Raw genomic sequence first — 25,387 nt, forward strand, 5'->3', positions numbered from 1 at the left:
TTAACACCCCAGGAAATAATAATAAGCGTAACAAAATTTGCAAACTAAATAAAATCAAATTAACCTTATTTTTGTGCAGAAATGTCTGTATGATGTCTGTATGAAATTCTTAACCTATAAAACTAAACTTATTCTGATAGTAAAAAATACACTTTTTTACATGAGTATAGCTAATTTAACAAAGTTTAAACCATTTTCCACAGTCATTTACTTTTATTTGTTACACTAAACTGAATTCTAAAGATAAAATCACAAAGTTCGATAATAAGAAGTCTAACATTTCAATGACAATGAGTGGTCACAAACGAAAAATAACCTCTCAGAGAAGTTATGAGTGGCTAGTTATGAGGTGGTCATTGTTAAGTCGTTAAGTTGGAGGGAAACAAACATACAACATGTTTTTACAAGTCAGATTAGTTCAGGTAGTAAGGGCAACAAATATTGTACGTCACTCGTCCAAAATTGGTTTAACATACTTGTATGGTGGAACGATGCAAACTCATCTGGTAAACACCTGTTTTCCAGACTAGGAACGTAATGTACTATTGCAAATTAATTTAAAAAGTGTATAATTGTAAATAATTACCCCAGATAACGCGGGAATGTGACGAATGCCTGGCCTGCATCATAGTCAACTCTACAGATCTGCTGCGGCTAGACTTGGACGGAGTGCAGATGCTAGTTCCCAGCATTATTGATGCGTTGGAGATTATACTGCCTGACAAGGACCTTAAACTCAGGTAAGGTTACATATACAGTAGGCTCCTTCTTATCCAGACTCATTGGGACTCCAGATAAAGGGGTTTCCAATTAAACTGAAGTCTCTAAAATGGACAATAACCATTAATATACTGTGATTTAATGTTTGGTACAAACAATCACAACAACTGCAGTTTAGAGTACGCACTGCACTGTATGAACGCAAACCTAAATGCTTACTAAATGACAAAACTACACAAGACCCATTATTCAATGGGTTCAACATGGTTTGTTAATTGTGAAATATAAATCAATAAAAATACAGGAATGAAATATTGTGGCCTGAGTATCATTGACAGGAATATATGGTAAAAATTAGTGATGGTCGGATCCGGATATCGGACTACCGGATCCGCCGGATCCGAGCTAGAACCGGTTCCGGATCGGATCCAAAAAATTCCGGATCTTGGGCTGGATCTGGTTTTGATGGATCCGATTTTTTCAAATTTTTCACCGATTTTTTCCTAACACAAAGCTGTCTGTATCACTGTACAACCCCGATTTTTTTACCAACACAAAGCTGTCTGTATCACTGTACAACACCGATTTTTTTACTAACACAAAGCTGTCTGTATCACTCTACAACCCCGAATGTTTTTACTAGCATAAAGCTGTCTGTATCACTGTACAACCCCGATTTGTTTACTAAACACAAAGCTGTCTGTATCACTGTACAACCCCGATTTTTTACCAACACAAAGCTGTCTGTATCACTGTACAACACCGATTTTTTTACTAACACAAAGCTGTCTGTATCACTCTACAACCCCGAATGTTTTTACTAGCACAAAGCTGTCTGTATCACTGTACAACCCCGATTTGTTTACTAAACACAAAGCTGTCTGTATAACTCTACAACCCCGAATGTTTTTACTAGCACAAAGCTGTCTGTATCACTGTACAACCCCGATTTGTTTACTAAACACAAAGCTGTCTGTATCACTGTACAACACCGATTTTTTTACTAACACAAAGCTGTCTGTATCACTCTACAACTCCGAATGTTTTACTAGCACAAAGCTGTCTGTATCACTGTACAACCCCGATTTGTTTACTAAACACAAAGCTGTCTGTATCCATGTACAAGCCCGTTTTTCCCCGAGTGTTTGTCTCTTGATGCACACAACTTATATGGCAAGGCCATGTCTCGATGTTTGTATCTAGATGCAAATAACTTGTATGGCAAGGCCACGTCTCAGTGCTTGCCTCTTGATGCAAATAACTTATATGGCAATGCCATGTCTCAGCGTTTGTCTCTTGATGCAAATAACTTATATGGCAAGGCCATGTCTCAGTGTTTGTCTTTTGATGCAAATAACTTATATGGCAAGGCCATGACTCAGTGTTTGTCTTTTGATGCAAATAACTTATATGGCAAGGCCATGACTCAGTGTTTGTCTTTTGATGCAAATAACTTATATGGCAAGGCCATGACTCACTATTTGTCTCTTGATGCAAATAACTTATATAGCAAGGTTATGACTCAGTGTTTGTCTTTTGATGCAAATAAATAACATATATGGCAATGGCATGTATCTTTCCGAACTGAATCCGACCCGATTTTTCGGATATCTTCACACCTCTAGTTTTTAGTTTTGTACCTGGATGATAAGCTAACGGCCTATAATTTCGTCTCAAAAATATCCCGTTAGTTTTTTAATCTCAACCGATGCTTCGTGATAAAAAATTATTAAAGAATGATTTAAATTGGCATTCTGTTAATTACATTTTTTTTAACCCGCCCTTATGACAGTGTGTATCTGGATCCGGATCCGAAGATCCGAAGATCCGGATCCAAATTTTTCAAGATCCGGATCCGGATCCGGTACCGACATTTTCTTGGATCCGCCCATCACTAGTAAAAATTCCAACATTTTTAATCCAAATGATGACGTACCTTTTTGTATATTTGTCATTTTGTTTCAGGTCTCCATCCATATCTAAGGTGGAACTTAGAAGAGCTTCGATACAAATTTTACTCTCTATGTTGGCGCTTCCTTTACATTTCCAGGTACAAATTTAACGTTTGTAAAAAGAATACTAAATCAATTAGGCTTGATTTCTCCAAATAAAACTTTCATTACTTAAACCCTATCAAAGGAAAACAAATGTTTCAAATCACTGAACAGCTTTAGAAGAATGTAAGACTCTTAGTTGTAGGTAAATGTATATGTAAATCAGATCAAACTGCAAGTAGTGTTGTGTACGCCTTTGAATGCTTTAATAAATAATAAGGAAATTTTTGCAAATTTTATCTTTAAGAAGCAATTGACTCTCTTTCTCTGTCACACTGATCAGGTAGCCTAATTTTATGAATATGGAACAAGTATGTACTTTTTGAATTACCTAAAAGCACAAAAAATATGTCAAATAACACTTGTAATAATATATTTACTTACACTTATACTGTTTACTCACAAGACGGTAAATACAAAAGATGGTAAATGGTGATCGATTTTGATTGGACACTCCAATCATCATCAGACCCAATAGGAGAATACAAAGCGATCACCACTTACCCTCTTATATATGTATTTACCGTCTTTTAAGTAAACAGTATAAGTGTAAATATATTATTACAAATGTTATTTGACATATTTTTTCTACTTTCAGGTAATTTAATAACATGTACAATGCTGATCAAGGAGTTATTTCCTTGTTGAATTGAAATTCTTTGAGACGAGATCCAGACCAGAAGACCAGAAAAGTATAAATATCACTTTCTAAAGAAGGTCTTCTGACAAACTTACTCGTCAACACTTGTTGAAGTTGAGATACAATATTAACACGTTGTAATGATCATTTATGTGTCTAGAACCTGGTCATCAAGGATCTCACTCCGTCGCAGACCCAAGAAAGATCACCGTTGACATTCTCTCAACTCAAACCTCGACTGATGAACCTCCTCATTAATGCTCTCCTGGTTGAGGCAGACCCTCAGAACACACATATGCTGCTAGGTATGTAGGACAACTTATTTCAATTACCGAGGACTTGAAGTTTCTTTGCCTAGTGAGTGTTTTTAGAGTTTAACGTGTTCCATTGCTATGTTTTTTGCAAAGGATAACTGTTCTAATTTTAGACTATGGACTTTACCTACGCTAAATGTTTTGGTTTTGGGACTTAACAAAATGAGAAGCAGTTGTTATGGAACAAAGTAACATCTTATCATTAGGGAGAAATTATTAAAAAGTACTCAAATTTAAAATGCAATATTAAGTTTAATACAAAAATGGAAATAAAAAAATTGGATAGCTTAATTCAGTTTTACTTATAGTGCATTCTACGGAATTCATTGTGCAAATACTGCAAATGCTATAATTTATAGCAGTTGAACTGTTATAACGAGCGATTGAAATAACACTGATCGTGTCTTCCTATTAACGGCGAGTCTAATGGAACCTGTCTCTAGAGTTCAGTTACTTAGGACTAGCCCAGGCCTTAAACCATTGTCCAGTCCGCAGAAAGACTTTGGAAGTTCAAAGAGAGTTAGGAGACAGGTTCCATCATACAGACTGTAGTACCTTGGTAATACAAATATTTTTATAACAGGCAAAGGGGTAAAATAACGCTATCTATCAACAGCGAGCATCACGAAATAGTACTTAGGTAATAGGTTACTGACAATACATTTATTTTAGTAACGTCGTCTAAACTGTTAAAAAATGTGAGTAAAGTAACGCTGATCAAGTCATTCTCGGTGTAACAACCATGAAGGGGAAGTAATAAGTGACAAAAATAATAGTATTATTCTACTATCAAAATCTACGTTCCTGACTAGTGACTATTATCTCAAAGTAACAATATTTCCCAGTCTCTAAATGTTACGGTTTCATTCACCTCCAGGTGGTCTAATGCTGAGTGTGCAGGACTCGGCTTTGTTCGAAGCGATGGATCAAGTAACGCAACCAGATGCTGCCTCCAGCGACTCAACATCCAATGTGTTATCATCAGGTAATCAGCTGTTTTTTGTGCTTATTTACGTTTTTGTTGTGTTTCTGTGTGTTTTATGCACTTTTCTATTACAAAAGCCAAAGTTTTTCATCAACGTAAAAGGTAAATCTTAAAAGTTTTCCTGCTTAATTAGTTGTTCTAATCAAATTGTTTATTTCCAAATTATTATTGATTTATTCATACTTTTTAATCGAGTTAAAATTTTTTATGTGTCCTCAAAACTTAATTTTTTTCATATTATTGTAATTTTATTTGTGCTGTTTTTTCATTTTGAGTTCCTTACAAAAATTATTCTTGTTTATAATAATTATTTTTATTGCTATGTATTTTTTAAAATTCATTGTCTCCTGTGAAATAATTGACTTTCTATTGATTAATGTATAGTATGACTGCAAAAGACATTGAGTAATATAAATCCTAATTGCAACATTAGCTAACATGTATTACATTTACAGTAACAAACTAAGTTGAGTTAGTAGTTTTTTGAACTAATGTAACAGTTAATTGAGTAACACAATAAAACATATACTTTTGTATATTGCGATCCACACAACATTTTTTTGTCTTATTGTTTGTTATAGGTTGATTTTTACTTTATGATTTAACTGTTTATTTTGTTTACTTAGTTAATTTTTTGTTCTGCCCAAACAAGTCATATACAAATAAACAATGTAAAATAATCTTGTCATTAAAAACCCTAGGAGTGGCGAGACCGATTTTCAGTATGTGCTTTGTGGAGTGGCACGCTCATTTTGATGAATTTGTAAGGGAGTTCTTCAAAAATCTGTATAAAATTAGTATGTAGAGATAAACTATTGAACCGTATATTCATTTTGTTCGTATTAGTCAGTAGAATTCAAAAATGGTAATACAAACCAATTTTAGAAAGGTAGATTTTTATAAAAAAGTAAAAAAAAAGAAAATTTATAAATTTTTAAAATTTTATTTCAAAAGCAAACACGTGTCACATGTAACATAATTTTTTATTGCACAATTCAAAATATGCATTTTGTTCAGAATTTATTCCTCTACATAGACATATCATAATATACACAAAATAATTATTTTTATAGATTTACTAGCAATAATACGGAAAAATTGGAAAACGTCAATTTCTTCAACTACACGTTGATAGATCCACAAATGCCCTCTACTAATAAATCAATATGATAAAACCATACATTTTTTGAAGCCAATAATAACTTATCATTCTAATATAAGAATAACTAAATAAGATAAGTAATAGAATATTGGTTTTCACAAAAGCAAAAATGTAAACAAAACAACTGATCAGCTGTTATAGCCCACAAAACTTCACTAACTTTTTATCCTATTGTGGATCACTCATGTATAAATATTTATGCAAAATAATGCATAAATATTTCGCCTAATACAAAATAAAAACCTAAAACGAACATTACACTGTAAAATTAGGGATAAAACCCACACTACGTCTTTGTTACCGGACAAAAACTCACGACGACGCCGCCATTTTAGGTTAGACGATGACAAGTGTTCTGTTCCTTTAGCTTTGAAAAATCAAAAGCTTCTATTTGTGTGACCAGCCTAACAACATTGAATTCTACTGTCCTTCGTCTACAAGAGCATATATAAAACAACGTTTTTGTACTTTTCACATTGTATATATATGCGATTTAGAAATCGACATTTTATGTCGATCCGCCACATGAACAATACGTAAAAATAGGCTATTTACAAAAATTTTTCATCAGCTGTTGGAATGTATTATGACGTTATACTTTATACAGAATAAAAGATTTCTTCATGCTTTTTACAGTGGTACCACTTGCTTTTGTCACAGACAAAAATTACGTCTGCTATTTATTTTTGAAATGACTCATCATTTACGATTGCGCAACAAAACATGGCGTTCGCGAGTTCGCGCGTATTTTTCGTTTAAATGTAACTTATTATAAGATCGATGTATTTATGTTATAAGGTTTATTCTTATAATAAAATGAAACTTCTGAATCTTATCTTTCCATTGGTATAAGAGTTATGTCATTTCACCGAATTTAAATGTGCTTAACATGCAACTGAAAAAAACGTTACATAAATCGACATATTCTGTCGCCCGCCACTCCAGCGGCACATTTTGAAATCGACATTTTCTGTCGATCTGCCACTCCTAGGGTTAATGTTAAGATTTCAAAAAAGTGTTCAAATGATTTTGAAAATTCCCCTCCCTCCAAAAATATGAAATTCCCCATGCATTCAATATATTTTATGATGAAACTTGCTGTTGAAATAATAATAGTGTTTTGGGCGTTTTCCCCCAATTGTGACATTAGGTTTCAAATTTAAATTCTAAGACACTTATCTTAACTGAAAAGAAAAACTACTCAACAATATTTTAAATATTAAACAATCTTTTATTGAATAAAAATATGAAATATTTAATCAAGACAAACAAATAATTTATCTGTAAAACGTAATGTATTTGCCTTAAGTCACAGAAAAAATTCAAGTTAACCTAATACAACTCTCTCCATATTGGTTAACAAATTTAACTTTTCCATTAATTTGTCTAGTGATTGTTTTGTGAGAAATTCTTTTGGCCAACCAAAATTAAATTTATTTTGAACATACCTAAACCAACATTTAATTTTTATCATAAGGTAATGCTTTGCCAAATATTTATTTGGCAGCTATTATCTTAATATTGATTTACTAAGGTCCTACTGAAACGGAGTTATAGATATAAAATGTGTTATTTCATTTACCACACAATCTTTCCTCTATTTCCTCTATAAAACACAGTTACTCCCTCTTATATCTCAACCCTAAACTAGTCAAGTTTATTTTGTTTCACCTAACGTTTGGGCAGGACTGTTTTGTTTTTTGCTTTGTCCGCTAAACCTGTTTTGGATCTCCACTAGACACTATGAGCTCCATGGGAGATTCTTCAGTTTTGGACGAGTGGGATTCCACTAATATTACAGTCGGAGACTCGGAATTGTTTGGAATCACCTCTATTCATCCTCTAAACAAAAGTAATCGCTTATATCCGCTTGATTTTGGTGGTGGGCTTTGCCTGAAATGGTGGAAGATTGTTGTGAAGAAGGTGTCTGGGATTGGCTTTGCATGTTTTAATTATAACTGATGTAAAATGATTATGTATTAGGAAGCCGCTGCATGATCTACAGCTGAGTGCATGTAAATACTGTTAACCCTAGAAAGGTATCGTCACAGCATGATGCTAAGGGTATCAATACGTGAATTTAACGTACTGCCGGCCGTTTTAATATACACAAGCCAGCCATTTTACTACACACAAAGGGTATTGACACGTAAGTTTGACGTATACGTTCCAAGAAACTGACTAGCAAGTGCATAACACTACGTAGTGTAGAAACACTACGACCGAACCAAGGCAGCCATCGCAAGGCAAATGACTGCTGAGAGCACTGCCGGAAGGAGGGTATTGTCGGTTGAGGGGGTGGTGGGTGAGACACTAAAAATAACTCGTACTACGTCAAATTTATGTGTGATATCCATCTAGGGTTAAGATACTTTTCAAGAACGCAAATTAGTTTATCGGTTTTTGGTAAATAATATCAACTTAACTTACAATTTTGGTTATAATACTATGCTCAATCTTTTAACCCTGACACCGTAATAATTTTTTATTTCTCTATTTAATTGATTTTTTAAAGTTATGTCTTTGATAACATATCCATTTTAACACGATATGTCAATTTTTTACCAAAATAAAAGCCCAAAAGGAAAATTGGCCTCCTTCTCTTTACTGGTAAAAAAAGCAAATAGGTGTTATGTGCAATCCTTACTAAACTCACTAATGACATCAACTTCTACCCATGCTGGACACTGTTTATTTAAGGATGGTCCTGTAGACCAGCTAAACCACACGTTAGTAAGCTCAATATGGATAGCACATATACGGGATTCAAACTCACACACGTCGAAAGACCTCAATGCTACACTCATCAACGCAACGCCTTAGCCAACTGAGCTACCATGCCATTGTCAGCCTGTCTGCGGTTAGCAGTCTGGCTACCTTGCTGCAAAATGTGGTGATTGGCTACTCACATGAGTCGTAGTCAATTATAGTCCTCGCCACCATAAGTTGAGGCAGCCCAAGGCCGCACGGCGTGTATCTAGTGCGGCCTTGGGCTGCCTCAACTTAGCGTGGCAAGGACTATAGTTGATTGAATAGGTGATTCATAATATCAAGTCTGTGTATTACTTTGATAATTACAATTCTGCAAGCTATATTCTTTAAATAATTGTTTATTTTTTCTTATTGGAATAAATTTGTAACCATCAAATTTGGTAAAACTATCATGAGAGTGTGTTTAGTCAATGGTATCCTGACTTAACATTTGTTCTATGTTGTCAAATAAACATATTTTCAACAAAACTTTATTTTGCTTTTCAAACACGTTTTTAAAGACACTTTAAAATTTGGGATGCATGGATTTATTATGCATGATTTTTATATTATACATGCATGTTCGCTTATTATCTTTTTACTGGTGATCCGTTTTATCATAGGGGTCTCAGGATAGTTTGGTTATTATAGTTATAAATGCTTTAGTAGTAATCTATTTAAAATAATAAATTCATTACTATTTAAGAATCAATGTTGGTTGCAATTAGTACAGAAATATAAAATTTAAAATTTTTGACATAAAAAAATAACTCAAATCACAGTCTGTTCTTCGCATCCTCCGTATTATGTCTAAGCTCTATAAACATGATCAAATGCTTCAGTTAGAGCCTCAATTGGTTCAATGATGTGTGATACTGGCTAAATTGTACTACAGGGTTTGCCATTTTTTTATGATATCATCATGATCATTTTATCGGTATGATGTTACACAATCAGTATAGTAAGAGGTTATCATAATTTTTTACCTCGTAAAAGCTTAAAGATTTCCAAAATTTGTTTATTTCAAAAATTAAAAATTTATCAACTTTTTGTCTTAATTTTTTTTGAATTTTCTGTTGGATGATCTGAAATTAAGGAAAACATCTTCTACATCATTATGTACTCATTATAAATTCTTAGTAACGTGAGTTCCCATTCATGATAGCCTATTTGACCATATTTCAGTATCATATTTTCAGGTTAATAAAAAAAAACCTGAAGAGAAAAAAATTAAATTTTGTTCATTATAACTTTTTATGGAGGCACAACTTAAATATTGATTCAAGATTCAATGTTAACGTTAAGTTTACTCTAAAAAATAAGCAAATTTTAATCAAGCTTACTAAAATCAAAATCTAACTAAAACTATTACTATAGTTAACTTATTGATATTTTGCAGTAACACGTATCACAAACTTCTCATTGATCAATAATCTTTTATTGAAATCTTTACCATTAGTAAGATATTTTTAGTGAGTAGCGTATGGACCTTTTACCAGTATACCCTAAATACTCAGTAAGTAACCTAACAAAACAATAACTTACAAAGGTAAAACCCATGATCAGTTTATATTTCAGATTACTGACGTTAAAACCTAAAAAAGACTTGTGTTGTCTGTGGGAAATACTTTTTCATCACTATCCTACTTAGCTTCTTAACAGCATTATATGTATGTATTGGTGCTACAGTATTATACAATTAAATGAATATTAAATCAGTCTTGGATTTTGCCTTATGATGACCATTGAGTGGTTGGTCAAAAACCCATGACCAATGTTAAATCTATTATACATTTATTTACTGTCTTTAAACAAATCTTATCAGTGTAAACATTTAAGTAGTGTTAGGAGACGTTGTGTACGTTATCTGTATATTCAATTCAATAAAGTTGCATTTTTCTGGTCTAGACTCGGCCAACGCACTGTTTGTAAGGGCTACATGTCTGGTGTGTCATCGTCTCATCTCCTCATGGAAGACGGACTTGAACGTCTCACTCGCTGCTCTCGAACTGTTGGCTGGCCTGGCTCGCACAAACATCAGAGAAACCGGTGAGGAATATCGAAACGATACATTCCAGGCCAATATTTTTTCCCATTGTCCATAGTAATAGTTTGATAGCTGATCTTTTTGTTTAAAAATTAGGATACAACTTAATGCATATATTTAAGACATCTTTGTCTTTATAGAAAGTAGCAAAAATTGTTATCAATCATTTATGAGATTGCCAAGAGAAGTATGGTAAAGAGGAAACATTCAATGGTACACTTAAGTGGTGTCTAGCACAGTCACTGGTGTCTAGGGAAATCCAACACCGCCCCCTCGTCCTCATGTACTACTACGCTCACAGTAAAGGAATACACTGTGCCCTGAGCAATAGGGATTTCCGCACAGTGATCGCGTGATGGCGCTTCCTTGCTCGTCACATGTTTATAATAAACTGTCCACACAACATACTAGAGCTGAAAGCGCACAATTGTTTTATTAGCATGTTTCCCCTGCACTTAACTTCTATGTGGAGATACTAAGACTAAATACCAAAATGGATTTTTTTAAAATCTTTTAGTGGCTTTGAGATATTATTTTTAGTTTTGATACATCCCTGGTATTAACCTTAAACATTAACTTTTCAATTTATTTCATGCAGCAAGGAAACTGACAGGTAAATACAAACACTGTTTTTTCTTTCACGTAGCAATATGTTCATTAATTATTTTTATTTATTATTGTTTGCATATTTTTTACTTAATTTTAAAACAATCTACTATTTTTAGTTTGGTAGGCCTCTCCCACATAGCTTGCAACAGACAGAATATGTACTCATCATGAGTTGCTCCCTAGACTTGAAACGGGATTCAAACCCTCAACCTACAGTGCGGTTCCAATTTTCATCGTTTGTCCTTTGACCAGATTTAAAAGTCCACCGCACAGGTTAACAAAAAAAAAAAAAACAAAAAAAAACCAAGTGTAGTAGTTGTAACAGATGTTTCGCTTAAGCGCATATAATAGTTTTGTTCATCGCCTTTTAACCATACCATTGAACACTGAAGATTACGAAACCGAAAGAAACATCTTAAAGCACATCGCAACATCCAACGGATACAGTCCTGTTATGATTGATAATTTAATTAAAAAACACCGCAAGAAATTGAACAATCCTCCCACTCGAATTCCACAAAATAAACGTGAGTTTGTTTCAGCAGAATTTGGCGAACAATTGCCTCTAACAATAAAAAATGAGATGAAAAAACATGGAAAAATAGTATCCTTCAGAACCTCAAACAAATTAGATAAGCTTATAAACACTAAAGGATCAGGTGGTGATGTTAACAAGAGAACCGGAGTATATAAATTATCCTGTAACGACTGCAGTAAATTTTACATAGGCCAAACAGGGCGGTCCTTCGAGAAAAGATTCAAAGAACACATTCCAAAAGCCTCCAAGGTGCAAAAATCTAATTATGCCGAACATCTGGTACTAAACAACCACAACATACTAATTTGGAAACAAACTTAAAACCATTGCACATTTGTAACAAAGGCAGGATCATGACAGCTCTGGAACAGTTTGAAATTTATAAAGCCGCAAAAAACAATCCCCAGGACATATTAAATGACAAAAGCACTCTGCAAACTAATATTCTATTTGAATCACTCATAAAGTTGGACAAGGACCGTGATAAAGGCGGCCAGGGGACAAAGTTCAGCTCCTGAACCAGTTGAGACTCGGCACCCGTCATGTGCACACCAGTGTCTGTAGGCCTACAGTTTTTGTCCCTGTTTTTTAAATTTTAAATGTTTTGTGTATTTTTTTGTAAACTTTGACGCTACCAATTCAAGAATGGTTTAAGTGCTTCAAGTTTGTGACCTGATGATGATGTGAATACATCGAAACGTGCGTAGTCCAATACAGGAACAGAGGAATCACGAGGCAGTTACAGGTATTTTAACCTTTTTACAATATTATTGTCAACGTGATTCGGAATAAACAACACAACATGAAGTTAAGTTGGAAGTTTTGGTTATGTTATTCTTGGGATATTTTGGACTTTTGAGCTGAAATGGTTGCTTACGTTTTTGTAGGAGCTTGTAAACAAACTTACGGAAAACTGAAAACAAATGTTTACACATTGTACTGTTTCAAAAAGACGATAAATATTCATTAAAGGTGGATCCAATCCTCATCAGACCCAATGGGGGAATGACAAGAATCTGGATGGCTTGTACTTATGTCCTATTGGCTACTGAAAGTTCTAGGCAGAAAGTTTCTTTAATTACAACTGGAGTAAAAATTTACTTGTTTATTATTAACTTATTTCACTTTTTACATTTTTACTCATAAATAAACAATCCTTCCCAAGCGTTCATCAAATTTCCTTTCTAACTTTTAAAATAAATGGATTCTCCTCCATTTTCCTAAATAAGTGGCCCTTTTGTAACATTTGATGTGCAAAATTTTACCTCCCTGGTTTGTTGTGTCTCTAAGCAGATGGTTTTTGAAACGTTTAACAAAGTTCACAGTTGACCGATGTACAAGGTATCACAATCCTTACAATTTATTTTGTAGGGGAAGGATGGATTTTGTTACATCTACATATCTATTTGTGGATGCAGTATTTTACTCAAGATAGGATGATACTCCAAACTTCTTGAATTTGTTAGCAATCCTTTGTGCTTTGGTACTCGTGTAACTGAATGTAGCATCCTTATCTGGTCTATCCATAACTTATTCTGTTTATCCATTTTTGTCTTGTCTTTCTTGTGAGGTCTTATATTGTTTTGAGTCAATATCCGTTAACTTGTGCGCTCTTCTTGATTTCAATTCTTTTCTCCTATTGGGTTCGTGGGTTTTTCATATTTTTTTCTATATTTGGACAGTTAATTTTGTCCTACAGATGCGCTCGAGTGCAAGAGAGCGGTCAAGTGGTTGTGTGACTACATAGTGTTCCAGTGCGGACGTCCACCCCCGGGACACAGCAAGGATCTACACTCCACCATCGTGGCAGCCTTCCAAACAGCCGAGGTGTGGCTGGTCACCCACCCCACACTGCTCAATGACAAAGAGACGCTGCACACCGTGCTGGAGGTGGTGGAGCTCGGCATATCCGGCACCAAGAGTCAGGTAAAAATATTTATTTGGCCAAGCACATTGATAATTAGTAGAAAAACTAGCCCATAGACAATGTATGTGATGAATAGATTTCGGTTGGTTAATACTAATTAAATTAGCTCTCCAATTTTACCTAGGAGCCCTCATATCGTTTTAGGCTAAACTATGACGAATAATTGTCGCACAGAGGGTTTTTATTTGTCCTAGGACGCTAGGCACGAGCCCGGAATTGTTTTTCACATTACTTCAGGCTAGACCTCGAGGTTATGGCATCATCACTTAGATAAAATCCATTGGTGATTTGGCAGGATTTGAACCCGGGACCCCAGGAACCGGAGTCCCGCGCTCTAACCACTAGACCGCTCCCCGGCGCACAGGGGTGGGAACTGGTTAAGTTATAATAGTAGGGGATGCAGCAAAGAACACAGTGCTGGTGAAGGTTTGAACAAGCTCATTTGGTCGCACGGAGTTGTAGACCGTAATTTACAGTCAGCCCCTATCATACTAGCGTTAAACGTTTAGGACAACACTTTAGTACTGACTGGCACTTTGTACACTATACTTTAAATTTTCAGGGCAAGCCGGGAGAACCACTGAAGATGAAAGATGAAAAAGAGTTGAAGCCAGTGTCAATGAGGGTCCGGGATGCTGCGGAGTCTTTGTTGACTGTTGTCTTGGAACAGGTAAATAATTATTAGTTAGTTCATCAGTAGAATCAATAATCAAGATATGCAAGCTTGTGACAAAGTAACCAATGAGCTTAGAACGACAAAGAATTAAAAAAATAATTATGGAATTAAATTAATATTAGGAACTTTTTTGACAAGAAACATCAGTTGCAAGAAACTGCAGTGAACAATTTACGTACAAAGTTTGGGGTAATTGCTGAAAAGTATGAGGTGCATTACAAAAGCTACGAGTGTTAGCTACATCTGTATAGAATTTCAACGGCAACAATGACAAAAAATTACAGGGAATTATCTGAAATGGCTGCAGTGTGCAAGATTTTCTTAATTTTTATCACACACTAGATTGAAGATGTTACCACCCTGATCCCTGTTGGGATTCTACACTGTAATATTGGTGTCTCGTCCCTAGGTGGGCTACTTCCCAGCAGCCTGTGGGGCAGAGTCCCTGTCCTGTCTGCTAGACGAGGTGTTGCTAGTCAAACATTGCAACTCATGGAGCGGCGAGGCCCTCACCCAAGTGTCTGCTGTGGCCAAGTTCCGCTACTTTGTGGTGGAGAATTCCACTGTGCTGGCTTTGCTAGAGGAGCCTTTGGGAAATGATCAAGGTCGGTACTTTTTATTAGTTTGTGTGTGATTCATAAAACTTAAATAAGTTTAATTTAGTCAGCAGAGTAATTTAATTTGGGAATCACAGATTTTGAATACCAGTCATTTGAAGCTCAATGTGTCTATAGACAAATTTTTTGTTATTAACATCTACCTCAGAATTGCAGAATTCAGTCAACCAATCAGCCTATGTTCAGATTAGTAGCATCTAGAAATAGGTTTAAGACCAAATGCCAATAATTTCCTGAAAGTGTTCTTTACACACTATGATGGTTTAATACAACACCTAAAGTAAAAATGTTATATCCTAAAAAAGTCTCCACCATTATTAATGGATAGCTGGATGATGGAATTGGATAAGGTTGGTGTTTTCGTTATCCATCAACATCCAAAAGTATGTTTGGATCTGTGTAGTATTTTTATGCAAAATCTGTTAGCTCTGGAGGTATTTTGATAACACTTGAATAGGTGTCCATGTCCAATTATTTTCTCTCAAATTGGCAAACATCAAAACCACCTAGTCAGTATCAATTATCAATTATATCAATTATTTAAGATGGGGAGGGGACGCCACTATTGTATTTTATTGTATTGTATTTTAACCCAAATGTGAGCGAAGGATGAGTGTAGTAGGCTAACTAAGAGGGGTATCTGATGACAGACCCGCAGCCAACCATCACTGTGCTGATCAGAGGAGGGTTCGGCCGACACGCCTGGACTCTACAGCTTCGTCACTTGCCTCGACACCGTAGTGGCACCAAGTACCAGCACACACCCAACCCTGGGCGACCTGTACCCTTGGAGGAACTACCCTCCAGGCAGCAACCCAAACACAAGTACTTCCCTGACAGCGTGGACAGGATACCTCAGTGTAGGGCGTGAGTGTTGAAGAATTTTGGAGAAATATTTCCAAGTTGGGAGATTTACTAAAAGCCTAACATATGACCTTTGTATTGCATTATACAATAGAATCCTACTGATCTAAACTAATTGGGGTTGAATGGAACCCTATATAACAGCAGATCTGTAACATTCTTTGGCATTATGTAATGTGTTTTGTCATTAGAGAAAAATCTTTTGAAAATCTTAACTGGAAAATCTACTTAATTACTCACTACTTTCACCAACCTTTGATAGTGCAAGTAGACTTTTGACTATCTTTGTTGAACCTGAAGCCTGTCTAGTGTGTGTTTTATGTCGTTGTATGCCAAGTACAGTTAGGTGTTCTGCTGCTGACATTGATTGGATGCTGCCAGTAGACTTCTCCTATTGAAAAATCCTAAAATGTGTTTGATCATAGGAAGTGAGGCTTCCACAGTCACAATTACTAACACAAAGTCCTTGGTCTTCTAAGACCGTGTTGGAAAACTAGGAGAAACACTAGTTGCTGATGTTTCGGCTTCGTTGCATATAGCCATCTTCAGAGCTGGTGACAGGCACTAACTGATGGCTATATGCAACGAAGCCGAAACGTCAGCAACTAGTGTTTCTCCTAGTTTTCCAATGCGGTCGTACCCAGAAGACCAAGGACCTAATGTGTTTGATGTCCAAGTAGCTTAGTTCCCTTTCCCACTCATCCTACACTCACCTCCATTCATACTTGGCTTAAAATACCTACTTTCGAATGGTCCCCATTTCATAATAAAGTGTTAAAGTATTAAAAAGTTGCTCATAGTCTGAATTCTTTCAATATTTTACTTTTCTTTTTAGAAATAATAAGCAACAGTAAGTTTTACAACAGTTTTTAACAGCAAAATAGTTTTAAAATTGATAAAATAAGAAAAGATAAAGATATGTTTTTTACCGGACAGAAATATGCCTTAAAATACTTCAGCCGTTGTGCCTTACCCAATCTTTAACTGATGCTTCAGGATGAAAAATCTATCAGAGGGTATGTTAAATCCATGCTTCTGTACACCGTTACTGTTTTAGGGACAAGTCAATCCCAGACCTAGGAGCCATGCTGCTGGAAGACCCCAGCGGAGAACTGAGTGAACTCTCACGACTGCTGGAGTCTCAGATACAGCTGGAGAAGGGGGAGAGTGCTGCCCCCTCCCCTCCTGGACCACCCCTGGGAGAGTGTACCCCTCCCCCACCCTGCCACGACTTCCAGACTGCCAGGCTCTTCCTGTCACACTTCGGACTGTTGTCAAGACTTGACAACAATCAGGTGACTAAATACTAGTTGGAATACTAGTCGCTTCAGGCGTGCTAAAAGGGAATGAAGACGCAGAAAGGACAATACCGTTTAAGAGTTTTTTTGTAGAGGTTTAGATTGCAAGCAAACTTTATCACCACTTTATTTTTACTGCCAAATGGATTCAGTTCCAGGCATGACCTTCATATCAAAGAAGGGGTAAATAATGTAGTTTATGGGTGAATATTATTTTACACAGCTTAGGGGCTACAACGAGGTTTCAAAATACTAGTTGCTTCAGCTGTTGTGATTTAATTGGGAGGAAACAGAGACTGGTGTGTTTCTTCACCAAAGTTATCTCTGTACAAGTTACGATGACTTCAGGTTGCAAGCACCAATCTATTTTCTTAAGAGTTTTTTTCAGTCTCAGCCCAAGAAGAATCCAGCAAACAAAGAAATTGTAAGTAATGGAACAAATTATTATTGAATCTTATTTTATTAAGTTTAGTAGCAGCACTTGAACAGTTAAATGTTTTATAGATCTAGCAATCTGTTAATCTGTAATTTGTTGATAAAGCTGTTGAAGTCATGTACCATAAGTACATAGAAACGTGTCCATTTCATCCTGGGTTTGGGCATCAAAAAGGCTATATTTCCCTTAACAGTTTCACCTTTCACCGTCTGCCAGATCTCACCCCCCCCTCTTCACATCCATTATCACTTCATCTCTACGTTCTTTTCAAGTTTCCATTTATTCCCCTTCCCTGTATCATTTCATTGACTTCAATTAACTATGACTTCTCTCTTGCATTCTTCTCCAATGTTCAAACTTCCAACCATCAAAATCCTGCTTGTTCTACTCTCCCTCTTAAACTGAAAGCCACGACAACTTCGATCCCTTTATCACCCTGACTAGCATATTAGGCTTTGATTCACAATTCCAGCCAATTATTGTATACTGATGTTTAATGCTCTCTACTCCCCATAGGAGCCAGGACTACCGCCATTGGTCGCCCTGGACACGAGTCACCCGTCCTTCTGTCAGGACTTAGAGGCCCTTGACAACATAGGCAGCCGTACAGCTAACACCTGTCATGTATTCTATGTCAGAGCTGGCCAGAAACAACCTGAACACATTCTGAACAATGTGGTAAGTCCACGACAGGAAATAGGATAAATATACATTCCAGTTATTCCCATCCCAAGATTGGATGTTGAATAGGCTTCTCCGTCTCCACCTATCCCTCAACAGCTTTTATCCAATACAGTAGACTCTCGCTCATCCGGATCGGCCTTGTCCGGACTCCCGGTAGTCCGGATCGGCAATCGTGATTTTTTTTTAGTAGCACAGTACAGTAGAAGTCCGATTATCCAAGCAAAACGGGACCGAGACTACCTTGAATAGTGAAAAAATCGGATAACACGGCGGTACAAATTATTACCAGTGGAAGTGCATATGCCCGGCTATCATTACTGTGGACCTGGAACTAAATTGAAAAAAACGGCTATATACAGTACTGTGTATTTGCTCGACTCTTGATAGTCCGGATTTTTTGTAATCCGGACCGGACGCCCGCCACATTAGTCCGGATGAGCGAGAGTCTACTGTACCATTTTCCATCCGTTCTCCAAACTCCTCATCTCCTATACGGTATATATATATCGACCTTCTTTAATAATTCTTAGTTCTTCCCTCTATAACTATCAACTCAAATCATCAAATTCTCTCTCATCACATTCTTTTCACACATCCAAACCATTGTAGTCTCGCTTTTTTCCACTTTAAAAATAACTTGGAAGCCAAAATTAATCATTGATAATGATAATCTCAATGTCATTGATTGGGTTAACCTTAAAAAAACATGTGGATATTCCAACCTTAAAATTGATAAAGCATCTCAAAACTCTTTGATAACTGAATATAACAAAACTAACCTTCTCAGAGTCTCCTCTGTTCGACTTACTACAGTAAGGTTTGCCAACTATTAGAATATTATTTTGAGAATTGAACAAATCTGTATAAGGATTTCTGGAATAAGACACTCCTAATTTATTAATATCGCTTGTTAGATTACAATATAGAAAAATTATGATTTGACGTTGGGTTATGTTATTCAGTTGTCAGAATCAACTGTCTCCCCACATTTCCTGGAGATGCTGCTGTCTCTAGGCTGGGTAGTGAGAGTCTCTCAACATCCGGGCTGGACAGGTCACATTGCTACCAGCTACAAGCTGAACCACACCACTGGCTCGGGTAAGATATAAGAGCAAGTACTCCAGTGTCGAGTAATTAATTTAGTTTCTACAAGTAGGCTACAGTACTTGAGAGGTACTTTTCATGTGAAATGAACAATATTTGTCATATGGTACTCCTATATCTGCACACCTCCACTTCACATCCACTCTTGTCTCTCCTCTTGCCAGTCCATGTAATTGCACCCTCCTTCTTTTCAGATAATATGGACATTTTTATTATCAATCTTCTTGTATTGCAACATTGTCCTTCCAGATATCTTATTATCATACCTTCTTATTTTATTATAATATGGGTGATATTATCATTCCTCTTGTACCACAACATTGCCCTTCTACATTTCTTGTCTTTTTATAAGGCCCCAACCATCGCCTTATATAGTGGTAGCCAGTCCGTGTAATTGCTACCTCCTTGTTTTCATATAATATAGGCATTTTTATTATCAACCTTCTAGTACTACAACATTGTCCATTTACAACTCTTCTTATCATACATTCTTATTTTCATATAATATTGGTGTTATTATCATTCCTCTTATTCCGAAACTTTGCCCTTCTACATTTCTTGTCTTTCTAAGAGGCCCCAACCATCGCCTTATACAGTGGCAGCCAGTCCATGTAAGTGCTACCTCCTTTTTTATATGATATAGGCATTTTTATTATCAATCTTCATCTACCACAACATTGTCCTTCCACTACTCTTACTATCATTCCATCGTATTTTCCTATAATATGTGTGTTATTATCATTCCTCCTATTCCAAAACATTGCCCTTCTAAATTTCTTGTCTTTTTTTGTATAAGGCCCCAACCATCGCCTTATACAGTGGCAGCCAGTCCATGTAAGTGCGGCCTCCTTGTTTTCATAATTATGATCGGGGCGTTTTTATTATTAATCTTCTTGTACTAAAATATTGTCTATTTACAACTCCTATTTTCACACCTTCTTTTTTCATATAATCTTGTACCACAATTTTGCCCTTCTACGTTTATTGTCTTTTTATACGGCTCCAACCATCGCCTTATATAGTATTAGCCAATCCATGTAAGTGCTACCATCTGGTTTTTATATGATACAGGCGTTTTTATAATCAATCTTCTTGTACTACAACATTTTCCATATACAACTCTTATTTTTACACCTTCTTATTTTTATATAATATGTGTGTTATTATCATTCCTCTTATACCACAACATTGGCCCTTCTACAATTTTTGTCTTTTTTTATAAGGCCCCAACAATTGCCTTGTATTGTATTATTATTGTATTGTATTATACCTTGTATTATTGCCTTGTATTCTCCTTACTTTATTTTAAATTTTACTCATTACATGCTTTTTCGTAACTTTACTCATTGACCCCCAAAACTTAATTTTAATGTCAAAATTTGAAAGTTTTTAAGAGCCCCATGTTATTCTCATGGAGAATAACATTGAAATTTGATGACTTTGATGAAATTTGTTATTATCATCTGAATTGTTTAGAAACGTGCTAGAGACTTGTAATTTGGTACTATTGTAGTATGGGATCCTAAGTTAAGGGTAATATTTACAACCCCCCCCCCCCGAAATATTAAATCCTCCCCCCCAATGTTATTCTTACAGGTGTATAAGTCTAAATCACGTTTACCTATTTCTAGATTAACTGGATATCTGAAATTTGGCACGATTGTAGGTAATGCGCCCATTACGGAAAGGTAAATTTTATAAATATATCCTCCCCCCAAATATTAAACCCCCCCCCCTCGCCCCAATGTTATTCTTACAGGTGCACAAGTCAAAATCACGTTTACCCATTTCTAGATCAACTGGATATCTGAAATTTGGCACGATTGTAGCTCTTGCGCCGTGTCCCCCGTGGCTGATTTACCCCCAACCAAAAAAGGGGGCCTGGGGGCGGAGCCCCCAGCGAGCTAAAGGCGAGTTTTCATATAAAATTAGTGTTATTATCATTTCTCTTATTACACTACTTTGCTCTTCTTTATTTCTTGTCTTTTTTTTTGTATAAGGCCCCAACCATCGCCTTATACAGTGGCAGATAGTCCATGTAAGTGCTACCTCCTTGTGGTCATATGATATGTTCCTATTTATTATCAATCTTCTTGTATTACAACAGGTTCTTTCCATGACTCTCATTATCCTTTTATCACATTTTAATATAATATGGGTCTTATTATCATTTCTCTTATTCCACAACTTTGCCCTTCTACATTTCTTGTCTTTTTTTGCATAAGGCCCCAACCATCGCCTTATACAGTGGCAGCCAGTCCATGTAAGTGCTACCTCCTTGTTTTCATTTGATATGGGCATTTTTATTATCCATCTTCATGTACTACAAAATTGTCCTTTCATAACTCTCATTATCATTTAATCGTATTTTTATATAATGTGGGTGTTATTATCATTCCTCTTATTCCACAATTTTGCCCTTCTACATTTCTAATCTTTCTATAAGGCCCCAACCATCGCCTTATTCAATGGCAGCCAATCCATGTAAGTGCTACCTCCTTGTTTTCATATGATATAGGTGTTTTTATTATCAATCTTCTTGTAATACAACATTTTCCATTTACAACTCTTATTTTCACACCTTCTAATTGTCATATAATATAGGCATTATTATTATTCCTTTTCATTTGATATAGGCGTTCTTACATTGTCCTTCCAAAACTCTTATTTTCACACCTTTTAATTTTCATATAATATGAGTTATTAATTATCAATCTTCTTTACTACAACATTGTCCGTTTACAACTCTCATTATCCTTTCATCGCATTTTAATATAATATGGGTCTTATTATCATTTCTCTTATTCCACAACTTTGCCCTTCTACATTTCTTGTCTTTTTTTGCATAAGGCCCCAACCATCGCCTTATACAGTGGCAGCCAGTCCATGTAAGTGCTACCTCCTTGTTTTTATTCGATATGGGCATTTTTATTATCCATCTTCATGTACTACAACATTGTCCTTTCATAACTCTCATTATCATTTCATCGTATTTTTATATAAAGTGGGTGTTATTATCATTCCTCTTATTCCACAATTTTGCCCTTCTACATTTCTAATCTTTCTATAAGGCCCCAACCATCGCCTTATACAGTGGCAGCCAATCCATGTAAGTGCTAACTCCTTGTTTTCATATGATATGGGCGTTTTTATTATCAACCTTCTTGTAATACAACATTTTCCATTTACAACACACAATTCTATTTCCATTTACTCAATCTTTTCACACCATTTTTATTATCCATCTTCATGTACTACAACATTGTCCTTTCATAACTCTCATTATCATTTCATCTTATTTTTATATAAAGTGGGTGTTATTATCATTCCTCTTATTCCACAATTTTGCCCTTCTACATTTCTAATCTTTCTATAAGGCCCCAACCATCGCCTTATACAGTGGCAGCCAGTCCATGTAAGTGCTACCTCCTTGTTTTCATATGATATGGGCGTTTTTATTATCAATCTTCTGTAATGGGTCAAAATTATAGAGGGGTTAAGTTTTATTATTTATTATTTAATTATCAGTAGGCCTATTCCTTACCTGGTTGGTGATAGTGGTAAACCTATCATGGTAAGGTAAATAGGCTGTTCTAGGCCTATCCTAGGGTTGAAGTAGGGATAACCTCACTTTTGGCAAAATCACTAAAGACACTATTTTTGAGATTCACAAGTCACAGTATTGCATCGTTGTGTACAAAACGAGTGATAAACCGTTTCCGTGTAACCCCCATACCTAATATACACCTTTGGGAAGTACGGTCAAAGTTGTTGTTTAGGCTAGGGTGGTGAACCGCGATCACAAATACAACGTCGCGTACATAACATGCATACACTTTGTCGCACACTAAGCTACACGTCACGGGTGGAAATTATACTTTTTGTTTAAACCAGCGACGATATTAAAGTTCTGCCGTATAATTTCACAGTCGGCGCAGGTGAATAACAACATTAACATCATAACCTGTACTACTAGTCGGCTGTCTTGGCGTTGTGTTGTGACAGCGCCAAGTTTGAACTCGTGACGTCACCGATCAGCTGGGAAGTGAATCAGCTGATTCCCCCATCCCTAGAGGGTTAGGGAGGGGGAAGTAGTGGAGATCCCTTGTGGGCTAGGGATGCGACGACATTCTAATCCTGCGATTGCGAGAGTTAGGACGTTAGAGTGATTACTTTAGTGATTTTGCTAAACGCGTTACTTAGTGTATCAGTGAAGATCCCTGGAGTATACAGGTAATTCTTCGGCTTTATCTTAATAGTGTGTACTATTATTTTTTATTATTTAGCGATAAACCCTCATTTTATCCTTTTAGACATAAAACTCACGGTAGGATCTTTGTCGGGTGTTAGAACTTGTATAAGTCCGCTTTAGCGTATGCTAGGGCTCCCGTGGGTGGCAATAAAGAGTTTTAGGGATACAAATTTCGTTTAATATTGTGTTTACAATATATATTGAGGGTGACGGGGTTATAGCGGTTATTTTGCCGGGATATTCAGTAGGTGTTTAACTGCTGCGGCAAAGCGGGCAAAGTTGAACCCGTCTCTGCAGGTCGTGCAAACACGAGGTCGGGTGGAGCACGCTAAGTATATTCAGAAGAAATATTCTAAGTGTTGAGGTTGACGAAACTGCAACATTAAATTGTTTCAAAATTTCGTTGAATGGTTTTTCATTATTTTTAAATTTAATTTAAATAGCTATTTCCAGGTGTGAACGATGATGATGGTACAGTAGCGTTGTTGGTTACCGGTACTGAGTTCACACCTGATTCACACTACATTTTGCGTAAATACAAATCTGTACCTGTGCTAGGTTGTTGAGTTAATTAAATAAATTATTTTTATCTGAACCCTGGAAACTTCCCAGCACGCCGACTTGAGCGATCCGCTGGCGAGAGTTGGTGACGTCTTTCCCGCTTTAACTACGGAATAGCGCATATATTCCGAGCGGGAAAAACGCCACGTTACATTGGCGCCCGAACAGGGACATTTTTTGATTGATTTGGACTTAGCTTTACTGGAGTTGTGTTTTAATTTTAGTTAGTTAGCATATACCTAGAGTATTCTAACTCTAGTTTGAGCTGGTTTATATCAGTTGGAGGGAACTAGCGCTTGTTTTAGGCTAACTAACGACCAAGTAAAACTAGTTAACGACCAATTATTATTTAAAATTGTGGTTGTGAATTTATTTAGCCCACGTAGCATAGCCAATTTTGGCCGATACTTTTGTGCTAATCTTAGCAACCAGTTATTGTCAGTTGTATATATTTTATTTATTGAACCTGCATTTATTGTTGTGGGGTGTATAGTATAATTTTATTTTTTTTTATTTTGGTGTTGATTTGATAATTTAGTACTTGCTTTATTATTCTTTTAAATAGCTTGTTGGCACTTAGGCATTTTATTTAACTGTTATAACTGGTGATAAGGGTTTAAGTGTGATAACACCTATACATAGACGTGGGCGAATTTAATTTTTTTTAATTTAACAATTTTTTATTTTATTTTTGACTTTATCTGATTAAGCCCGTGTTACGGTCATGCCGAATACTACTGAAGTTGAGTCGTTGGTTGCTCAAACCGTTACCACAGTACCGGTAGTAGTGACAACTTGCGCTGGGACCTTTACGGTGACTACCAGTAGTACTGCGAACCTTCTCAATGTCACGCGGGACGTAATACCCCCTGCGACTCTAGGGGCGATCCCAAGGGCAAACCCGACAATTTTGGGTGAAGGCTTGAGGTCTCCGTTCGATGATCCTCGCGTGGGGTGGATCCACGAATTGCGTAAAGAGGACCTCACACGTGAGATGGAGAGGTTTGGTCTAGACACTCGAGGGAAGGTGGAAGATATGAGGAGAAGGTTTTGCCAGTTCTGGAAGGACCCTAAGAGTCAGTGGCCTTTCTTGTCTCAGGCTGGGGTGATTAACCAAGCCCAGCAGCCTACATGGGTGACGGCTACGG

General features: G+C 36.2%; 1 protein-coding gene across 1 annotated transcript in view; it reads left to right on the top strand.

Annotated features, from left to right (window-relative positions):
• The window catches only part of LOC129003221 (ral GTPase-activating protein subunit beta), a 124,624-nt gene that overhangs the window by 28,144 nt on the left and 71,093 nt on the right, over positions 1-25,387 (top strand). Inside the window, exons 42-54 of the mRNA XM_054431513.1 lie at positions 592-740; positions 2,686-2,770; positions 3,575-3,719; positions 4,606-4,713; positions 7,614-7,727; positions 10,535-10,675; positions 13,520-13,746; positions 14,310-14,417; positions 14,833-15,028; positions 15,691-15,907; positions 16,962-17,199; positions 18,155-18,316; positions 19,285-19,420. Of these exons, the coding sequence (XP_054287488.1) occupies positions 592-740; positions 2,686-2,770; positions 3,575-3,719; positions 4,606-4,713; positions 7,614-7,727; positions 10,535-10,675; positions 13,520-13,746; positions 14,310-14,417; positions 14,833-15,028; positions 15,691-15,907; positions 16,962-17,199; positions 18,155-18,316; positions 19,285-19,420 (2,026 nt within the window). The remainder of the gene's footprint in view (positions 1-591; positions 741-2,685; positions 2,771-3,574; positions 3,720-4,605; positions 4,714-7,613; positions 7,728-10,534; positions 10,676-13,519; positions 13,747-14,309; positions 14,418-14,832; positions 15,029-15,690; positions 15,908-16,961; positions 17,200-18,154; positions 18,317-19,284; positions 19,421-25,387) is intronic.

The sequence above is a fragment of the Macrosteles quadrilineatus genome, unplaced genomic scaffold (genome assembly GCF_028750875.1).
Source record: "Macrosteles quadrilineatus isolate MER2022 unplaced genomic scaffold, UCM_ALF_1.0 Scaffold_1__1_contigs__length_201487025, whole genome shotgun sequence".
In the NCBI taxonomy this organism is placed as follows: domain Eukaryota; kingdom Metazoa; phylum Arthropoda; class Insecta; order Hemiptera; family Cicadellidae; genus Macrosteles; species Macrosteles quadrilineatus.